The 9,333-nt window shown below is 49.9% G+C and overlaps 3 protein-coding genes across 4 annotated transcripts in view; 1 reads left to right on the top strand and 2 right to left on the bottom strand.

The window, feature by feature from the left end:
* The window catches only part of GGA2 (golgi-associated, gamma adaptin ear containing, ARF binding protein 2), a 26,263-nt gene extending 26,037 nt beyond the window's left edge, over window positions 1-226 (bottom strand). Inside the window, exon 1 of the mRNA XM_014936189.1 lies at window positions 25-226. Coding sequence (XP_014791675.1) covers window positions 25-58 — 34 coding nt within the window. The 5' untranslated portion in view covers window positions 59-226. The remainder of the gene's footprint in view (window positions 1-24) is intronic.
* A 298-nt stretch (window positions 227-524) lies between these two features.
* Window positions 525-9,126, bottom strand: LOC106884947 (probable glutamate--tRNA ligase, mitochondrial). Its single transcript, XM_014936732.1, has 9 exons — window positions 9,062-9,126; window positions 7,900-8,055; window positions 6,937-7,126; window positions 6,176-6,648; window positions 5,232-5,340; window positions 4,597-4,750; window positions 3,169-3,299; window positions 1,684-1,819; window positions 525-1,094 (listed from the first exon to the last, which is right to left on the bottom strand). The coding sequence occupies exons 2-9, from the start codon at window positions 7,913-7,915 to the stop codon at window positions 1,011-1,013; spliced, it is 1,293 nt and encodes a 430-aa protein (XP_014792218.1). The 5' UTR covers window positions 7,916-8,055; window positions 9,062-9,126; the 3' UTR covers window positions 525-1,010.
* Window positions 9,127-9,241: 115 nt separating this feature from the next.
* UBFD1 (ubiquitin family domain containing 1) overlaps window positions 9,242-9,333 on the top strand; it is a 20,714-nt gene continuing 20,622 nt past the window's right edge. For both annotated transcript variants that reach the window (XM_014936665.1, XM_014936666.1), the window contains exon 1: window positions 9,242-9,333. In XM_014936665.1, the coding sequence (XP_014792151.1) occupies window positions 9,308-9,333 (26 nt within the window). In that variant the 5' untranslated portion in view covers window positions 9,242-9,307.

Raw genomic sequence — 9,333 nt, 5'->3', positions numbered from 1 at the left:
CCCCCAGCCCCCAGCCCCACTCACTGAGCCACCGTTCCAGCTCCCCGGTGCCAGCCATGGACTCTTGCTCTTCTCCACCCTGCCGTCAGCAGGAAACAGATCCACCCTCCGTGGCTCCTTGGAGTGTTGGCCGCTCGTCCCCAGTGGGAAGCCCACGCGAGTTTTTTTGGCTGGCGTGGAAGCGTAAGGCTGTGGGCGTGGGTTGGTAAAACACCCCCCTGCCTCCTCCTCCTCCTCCTCGCTGCTGCTGCTGCCACCACCACCACCCCTCCTCTGGCTGCTCCTCCCCTCCCGGGCGCGCAGAGCGAGCGCGCATTGGCGAGAAGGGAATCAAAAGTCACCACGTTAATTTAATAATTAAAAGGTCAGCGTCCAAAAGAGGAAAAAAAACATCCCAATCTTCTGGTCGGAGATATTTTTAGCAGAACCACGTGCATGATACAGTACACACGGAGGAGAGTCCTTCCTCTCCAAGCAGCTCAATCAGCCGGGCGGACACCAGGGCAGCAGCTATAATACACATATTATATCTCATATATATATTTATTTATAAAAACATCCTCCCCACAGTACGTGTTGGAGACCTGTGTAGTCGTAGCTGTAGGCACCCTGATTGCGACGCCCTCTCCAAAAAGGGACCAATCACTTGAGACGAGCCACCAGACGAGCTGGTATCACAAATAGCATTACTTTCTGTCCACATGGTCTGAATTTAAATGCTGATAAACGTCTCTTTCTCCCAACCTGGAAACCAGGCTATTTGCACAAGGTGAAAGCAGAAGGATGGACCTAAGTCTGCATCTCGTTCTTCTCCCAGACAAACTGGCTTATGCTTAGTGCAGATACACACAGACCTGGAAACACCATGGTGACACCTGCCCTGTCCAAAGCCCAGCTCATCTGATCAAAGTTAATCATGTTGAGATCAAAAAACACAGGTCTAGGACAATCACACATGCTGCCTACACCAGAGTCCACGGGCTGGCTGTCGGTATCATTTCTGTCTCATGTTAGCTAGACAGTGCTTTGTGTATTCTTCCACACACTTCTTTGGGTCCCAAAGTCACCATCATCTCAGCAACGCTCGGTCCATGCTGAAAACATAGAAGAAGTCATTGTACAAATGGAAACTTACACTTTTCAGCACGTGCTTACGATATGCATCATCATGGCGGAAATGACAGAGTGATTAGCTATCAGATTGCTGTTAGACCAAGGGCAGGGGTTTTATTAGCAATCTCGAAACGAGGGTTGTTTTTTTTTTCCCTCCTGAAGTGCTAAGAATGGTTGAACTGACCCAGAAGCATTGATGCCAGAGCCTAAGCCAGGATAAAGCTTTGCAAAACTTTGGTAGAACGTTGTTTTGAACTTTGCAAAAGCAGATTGCACATAAAATCCGGTCTTTTGCCCAAAACCTACAACCTTGCCAACACTCCTTATAGCTGGTCCAGAGGTTTTTCTAACATCGGGTTTGTGACCAGCATATTCGTGCTTTGACAACTTCTGCCTTTCTGAAACTTTCAGAAAGGCCTTTTCTTCCGGAATCGCTGGGTATCGATACATTCACTCATAAGAGAAACTGATGTCAATTCTTGCAAATACCAGTATCTTGCTATCAGAGAGAAGATAGGTGTTTTAAAAAAAAAAAAAAAAAGGCCCAGTCTGAGAATTTTTATTTTTTACCTGTTGACCACTGAGAGCCAAGCGAAGGAGCTTCATCATACTGCTGTACTTAGTCTCTTTGGTTTGCTTCTGGAGGCTTCTCAAGTCTTTGTTCAGCTCCTCCACAGTCAAAACAGCTGCCTGCCTTGTCATAAGCCTTTAGGAAAAGAAAACGTCCTTACAATCTGGGGACGTACAAAACACAGGATTCCTACCCAGAAATGACCCAGTGAGTGCCAGCTGCCTCAGACAGGTTTTGCAAAATCTTCTGGCAACAGCAGCAGCTCAAAGTAAACTCTCTTGCCCTTCACCAGGGCACTCCCTCTGCTCACTGCAGCGTTGCTGGTGTTCACGGGCACCCTCCGAGGTGGAGCTGCTTTGCCTCGATACTGCTGCTAAGACTCTGCTTTGCAAAACCATGCCTTCACTTCAACAGCACCTGGAGCAGAGCTTGTTCAGAAAAACAAGCATCAAGTTTAAATCACATAATCCTGCCAAAGACCAGGAAAACCATGGCAAAAGCAGTAAGTCTGATTTCTTTTTTAATAATATGATTTTTAGAGATGCAGCAGCCATCGCTGATACTACTCAGCCGTAGGTAGCAGTACTATTATCCAGGATAGCAAGTGATCTGACATTTAAAATACCATCACTTGGGTTCAGTTCCCACTCAGCTGTGAGAAATGACTAAGGGCAACAAGCTTTACAAATAGCTGGGAATAATAGCTCAATTTGTAGATACTGCCACCTTAATTACTGTCAAAACTGGTTTCCAGAGCTCATTTTAGACCAGAGGTGAGATCTGAACTGGAAAGGCAACTGACATACCACCCTGCCTCGCTGCAAGGCATGGAGTAGCAGAGAGACGCAGGGCAGCACTGAAACTCCTTGGAAGTCCCCCCCCAAACTCACTGGGGAGTAGAGGGGAAGTCCTAGACTGGGCAGACTGCCATTCCAGCAATGTTTCTGAGCAGACAGAACTGCAGGCTGCTAGCCAGGGCCAAAGAAATGGAAGCAGGAAAAGCCCCCCAGGGACAAGCTCTTCAAAAGTGACAGTGATTCTGGCTGGACACAACGCGGGTTCATTCCAGAGACCCAGCAGTCTCATTACATAAACTCAATACAGCTGATGAAAACCACCTTGGACTTCTCCAGTTTGATGCTACAACAGGCAAAAGCACAGGAGATGTGGTGGCATGGGAACACCCTGCTAACACCACTGCTTTGTTTGCACTGTGCTGGCACACAAACTCAGCTGTGCTGGGTGCTTTACAAAATCCAGACGTGATAATTCTTGCTTGAGAGCATTGATATGAGCTTTCCCGCTGGCAAGCTACTTTTCAATTAAAAACACAGAATTTCTCACTGGTTATTAACTGCTGCACATTCCAAAGTAGAGGAAATTAAGTAAGAACTATAAGTATGTCCAACATCAATACAGCAGCCAAGAGCAATGCTCTGGGGCAGGCAAGGTGGGTGTCTACAGAGCTGGGAAGAGACACTTACCCTAAGACTAGTTTTCCTATTTCATCTACTTCTGCAGAAATAGTCTGTAGCTGCTCTCGGGACACCGAGGGCCTAACCCATAAGTAAGAATAATCAGATGACACCAGATTCTTCAGGAAGCTTATGTGACCCTGGAGAAAGAAAGCAAAGCTGTTACGGCTGAGGGTTAAGCTGGAGGGAACAAACACATCCTCTCTGGACTTCACAAAGAGTTAAGGTGGGTCCAAACACACCACCATCTTGTACTTCGTACTGCTCAGAGGAAATGCGAATGGCTGACATTTAGGTGGCTGAGTTTTTCACACCCAGAACCAGCTGGTGTGAGCAGGGAGGCAGAAGCAGCCCAAAGGGCCACTGCTGTGCTTGTGCTGCAGAGCCGCGTGCGAGCTGAGTCAGAGTTAGCCCGGGGAAGTGGCTGCCCATGTTCATCTGCTGCCTTGCCACAGACACAGTCACATGAGTCACCGTCCCGATGCCACAGCAAAGCCTTCACGCTGGAACTGCCGGGTCTCTTCCTGCCCTTATAAAGAAGGCTTTATTCTTCACAAGCCAAGTCCTCAAGATACTACAGCAGCATCCCAAGGGCAGACTGGGAAACAGCGGGGCTCACCCTCCTTCCTGGCATTGGGAAGAGCCACAATATCTTCTGTCCCCCTTACAGCTGGCACTCTGTCACTTAGCTGAGACCAGGGCTCCCAATGCACAAACCCCACTAGAGGTTGCTTTGACTTTGCTTCCAAAGTGTGGAGCAGCAGCAAAGCAGAAGCACCTTATGCTGCCCAGAAGCTAGAGGTGAGCAGTCTCCTGGCATGAGGGGCCCTGGACCTTCCCATCTCAAGCCAGCCGCATCCTGGGCTTCAGGAGGAGAAGCACAGCTTGGAGCTTGTCACCACTTACCTAGACAAAGCCACAGCTGACCTGATCCCACACCATTGACAGTCCTGCTATGGAGACCAGAGAGGTCTCCAAGAAATATCCTACAAGTCTATGATTCGCTTCCACAGCAGGGACATGTCTTCCCTCTGCTGGCTCAGCAAAGTATGGATGAGCTTACAACTCTGCAAAGACCACCATGCCTGTTCCTACAGATCAGCTAACTATATAATTGGAGGTGTTCAAGGCCAGGCTGGATGGGGCTTTGAGCAACCTGGTCTAGCAGGAGGTGTCCCTGCCCATGGCAGGGGGGTAGGAACTCGATGATCTTTAAGGTCCCTTCCAACTCAAACCATTCTATGATTCTATGATTCTGTGATTTTGGCATTCAGCACACACACAACCCCTTGAGCTGGCAGCGACAGCCATTTGCAGCCTGCGGAGCTTCACAGCTCAGATCAAAGCAGTGCCCAGGACTCAGCTGAGTCTTCATCCAGGAATCCCACAAAACCTAAACTCCCCAGAACGGTGACGCAATGCTATCCCTGGTCATACTTTTCTCAGCAGGAGGACTCGCTCCACATACTCCTTTTCTAGAACCTCTTGATCCACTTGTTGATCTCCATAGACGTGCTCCACCAGCAACTGCACTTCTCTAATTAGCTTCTGTCGCAGTCCTTCATGCTCAATATGACGGGTGAGGTGAATCCTGTAACAAAGAAGAAAACTGCTTTTGGACTGGTTTGGGGTTAGATTAAATCTAATCATCCCAATCTCATGACATTAACCAATTAAAACTATTAGAAAAGCAACAATAAACTCCAGACAGACATAGATGCAGTCACTCTCAGTAGCACAACATCCCCGTAGCGCATGAGTGCAGAAGTTCCCTCTGGAAGTGTTGCCTCTTTAGATGTTATTTTGAATCTAAACTTAAAACTTTGCATCCTCTTTGCTACACACCATCTGCCCAGGCTTTTAGAGTGCACCCAACACCAGTGTCCAAGCACAGGACGGGAGAGGAAACAGGAACAGTGTGAACTTACATTTTGCTCTAACACAGCCAAAAAGCCACTGCGCTAGGACCACGCTTGAGCCAATAAACAAAATTGCCAGACAAAGCCAAGTGCTAGGAATAAATCCTCACTGATGAGAATTATTAATTTTAAAATTGCCACTGATATTTATACCTGTTGAATTCTGGGAGTTTTTCAAGATCCAGGAGAGCAGAATGGGTTGTGATTCTGCCTATTTCAAACTGCGGGATCAGCTCCTCCAAAGTCCTCCCCATCTGTTTCTCTGCAAAATAACCCAACAAGGGAATGATACACACCCACTCCTCTGCAGGGAACTACCGTCGCTGCTTGTCATTGCAAGCCTCAGGCTCCAGGCTGGGACAGCAGCACAGCCAAGGAAGAAGTGACACAGGAGAGACACTTTTCGCTGTGTTAACAGGGATGTATCCCAAAAAACAGGAGGGAACTTGTAGCAGGCATGCATGAGAAGCTGCCCTCTCCCTAAGAGCAGGCCCTGCTAACTACTGGCGAGCAACTGGAAACCGGGTCGCTCTGCTTGGCTCTTCAGTGGAACACCCCTTGCATCAGTCACCCAAAAAGCAGTAACACTCAGCCAGGAGGCTCCACTGCCCAAGAGAGGTTTCATTCCCAAGCAGAGTTCCCAAAGCACAAGTTAATTTGTGATCCCCACACAGCAAGAACAACAAAAGGAGTCATTGACTCAACTTCACATGGTCTTTCAGGTTAAACAAGAAGCGCGACCGATGTAATACACGACATTGCAATTATTAACCATAGCATACAAGTTTTCCCAAGAGTTCGCAGACAGTTTCTTCTCCTTGAGATGAATGTTGTCCCAGATGGGAACCCATTAAGCATCAGACTCGTTTTAAATGGCTGCAGGGGCAGAAAGATTCCCACCATTTCCAGCACACCACCCAGTCTTTCACAGGAGCTCTGCAGATGCCCCAGTGGCATTTCAGTGACAGATTGGTCATGATTATTTCCTGATCCCTTCAAAAGCTTTCAGAGATCTTGGCTACTAAAATAAACCTAACCCATTCCCTAAAGTCAGCATCAAGAAGTGTCCTAGCAAGTATCGAGCCTGTTGTCGTTACCTGTGAATCCAGAGCCACAGTTGGTGATGATGTCCAGCAGAGCCTCTGGCAAGTAGCCATCCCGAGCAAAACGCTCCAGAAAAATGTCCCCCTGCCTTTTTGACAGCTTGCCACCGTCTTTGTTCAGAAGCAGTGGGAGGTGACCAAACTGAGGGGGATCCCAGCCAAAGGCTTTGTAGAGAAGGAGATGCTTGGACGTCGAAGTCAGCCACTCAGTTCCGCGCAGAACGTGGCTGATGCCCATGTGATGGTCATCCACCACATTGGCCAGGTGGTAAGTGGGGAAGCCATCCCCCTTGAGAATCACTGGGTCACCTTCCACGTCAGCCACTTCGTGCTTGTTCCAGCCATAGACCAGGTCCTGAAAGGGTTCCACCCCCTTCTCCAGCCGGAAGCGGACTACCCAGTCAAGGCCTTGTGACAGCTTCTCAGCCACTTCTGTGGGCGTCAGGTGCCGACACCGGTTGTCATATCTTTGAGAAAGGAAAACGAAGGTCTCAGTTCAACACAGGCCAACCCCACCAACCATTTCCACATCCCCAAAACTCTAAATCAATCCTTAAATTTTAGTTGTAACCTTCCCACTATATGTCCAGTCAAACTACCTCATCTCTGGGGGTCACTCCCCCTAAGCCTGTAAGGATTACGCTGGCTTCTCTCTACAGGCAGCGAGATGACAACCCTATTGCCCTGTACGTTGTCGTAAGTTTTTGCAAGCATGCAGCACAGAAGGAACCACCCAGGGGACAAGGAATCCCTACCGCGGGGTCTGCTGGCTCCGCAAAGCCTCCTTCTTCAGCAGTTCCAGGCGCTGAGGGGTACAAAAGCAGCGATACGCCGCCCCGCTCTCCAAAAGCACGTCGCTGGCGCTCCTATAAAGGTCAAGCCTCTGTGACTGCTGGTAGGGGCCGAAGGAACCACCACGGCGAGGACTCTCATCGGGGGGAATACCTGAAATATCAGTATGGTGGGACTTAGAAAGGCCATAAAAAGGCAGAGCAAAACCCATCAATGGAGCACAACGAATGAAAATGAAACAGGGACGAATGAAGATGAAACAAAGACAGTTTCTGCTCCAGGGCAGCCAGCTGATGGCATCTGGCTAGCACAGGACTCAGACTCCCCTGGACTCAGAAGGTAAACAGCAGCCAACATCATCAGAGTTTACAGTGCTGTGTGTGAATCAACAAACAGAAAAAACCCAAAACCTCATAAAAAGCTGAGCAGCTCTGATACACCACTTAAAGCAAAATGCAGTCAGGTGTACACACACAAAGTATCACCTACCCTTTTTATAGTAAAGAACACTCATACCACAAAAATACAGTTGAGACTGTAGCCAATTATTTTACCTACCTCAAAGTATATTACTCAACAGCAAAGTCCTAGGCCCTTAAAGCTCACCTACCCATTAACGGCAGCATCTGTGGGATCTGGCTCTAACTTTATGACAACTGTTCATTCCAAAACCACCCTCACTTCTAGTTCTTAAGCTCAAAAAGAAGCAGAGGATTCAAAATGCAAACTGACACCTCCAGATCCCCTTTAGCAAGTACTCCCTATACAGACAATCTACCAGTTGACAGTGAGGTCTGCGAGCTCCAACTTCTGACCTTTCCATCACGTCCCTCGGGCACAACCTTTGTTACACCTGCACATTGGGCCACTTTCACAAAGTTTGATCTTTCTCAGCGGGTTAAGAAACGACAGACATTTGTAAATACCTGCCCAATCCAGCATATCTTCTATTCCCTCCGCAGCTCCAGGCACCACTCGATTTTGATCTGTATCCTCCACTCTCAAAATAAAGGTCCCTTGGTGCTTTTTGGCAAAAATGTAATTGTACAAAGCAGTGCGAAGGCCACCCAAATGCAGAAAACCTGTTATCGTGTGGAAATCAGAGGAGATAATAATAATTAAGGCCCAAAAAAGAGATTTTAAAATATGAACTGGAAGGGGGAATGCCACCTGTCGTGGGAATTGATATCAAAGGCTAACTGGGGGGGGCAGGGGGGTGTGCTGCACGGGCACTAATTGGCTTTGGAGGTCTTTGCTATGGAACTAACTTATCGGTAACTGCCTTCCAAGAGCGTATTCCCTGGAGCGAACTGGGAACCAGCTCTAAGCTGGCATGTGGCAGGAAATACCGTTTGATGGAATTGTCAGAGTTGGAAGGGACCTCCAGAGATCATCTAGTCCAATCCCCCTGCCAAAGCAGGGTTGCCCAGAGCACATCACTCAGGACTGCATCCAGGTGGGGCTTGAAGAGAGAAGGGGACTCCATGACCTCCCTGGGCAGCCTGTTCCAGGGCTCTGACACCCTCACCAGAAAGAAGTTTTTCCTCGTATTTGAGTGGAACTTCCCATGTTCCAGCTTGTGCCCGTTGCCCCTTGTCCTGTCAGCAGGAATCACTGAAAAGTCTGGCTCCGTCATCCTTGAACCCACCCTTTAGGTACTTGTATAGATAGATAAGGTCTCCCCTCAGCCTTCTCTTCTACAGGCTAAAGAGCCCCAGCTCTTCGAGCCTTTCCTCACAAGGGAGGTGCTCCAGTCCCTCCACCGTCTCAGCTGCCCTACCCTGGACTCTCTCCAGCGGTTCCCTGTCTCTCTTGAACTGGGGAGCCCAGAACTGATCTTCCACGGGAAAGCACCAAATAACTTTCCCTTATTCCTGACACGACGCGACAGGCTGCAGCTGAGCCGCCTTTATTTCCACACTGACCGGGCGGCTCCAACCCGGGAGGGAGTGGGGGCTCCCTTCCCTCGGCAGAGGCAGCGGGTACCTCAGCGGAGCGCCCGGCACCGGCAGCCTCCCCGCTCCTGGTGTGTTTCGATTCACGTTTTCCAACCCAAAGCCCGCAGGGGGGGAGGGGAGCGGGGGTTACCTGTGGGGCTGGGCCCGAACCGTACCCGCGGTCCCGGGCCCCGCTCCGGCCCCGCCGCGCCCCACAGCGCCCGCAGCGCGCGCGCCATCCCGCCGCCCCGCGGGAGCTACTTCCGCCCGGGTCCTCTCAGCCAATCGCCTGGCCCGGGGTGGGCGGGGCGCTGAACGGCAGCCGGCTCGGCCCAAAAGGGCGGCCGCGGGCGGGGCGTTTCCCGGCGTGCCCCGCAGCAGATTGTACACAATCATCATGGCCGCCGCCGCCTCCGCCGCTGC

The sequence above is a fragment of the Calidris pugnax genome, unplaced genomic scaffold, assembly GCF_001431845.1.
Source record: "Calidris pugnax isolate Ruff unplaced genomic scaffold, ASM143184v1 scaffold17, whole genome shotgun sequence".
In the NCBI taxonomy this organism is placed as follows: Eukaryota; Metazoa; Chordata; class Aves; order Charadriiformes; family Scolopacidae; genus Calidris; species Calidris pugnax.
Note: the sequence above shows the minus strand (reverse complement) of the source record. Positions and strands in the feature narration are given on the sequence as shown.

Bases quoted from the DNA above. Each gene is read 5' to 3' on its own strand.
- LOC106884947 (XM_014936732.1), bottom strand. The intron at 3,300-4,596 runs GTATGACCAGGG...TTCTTTCTCCAG, and splicing joins GAGTCCTCCTGCTGAGAAAA to GGTCACATAAGCTTCCTGAA. The intron at 1,820-3,168 runs GTAAGTGTCTCT...CTTTTCCTAAAG, and splicing joins ATAGGAAAACTAGTCTTAGG to GCTTATGACAAGGCAGGCAG.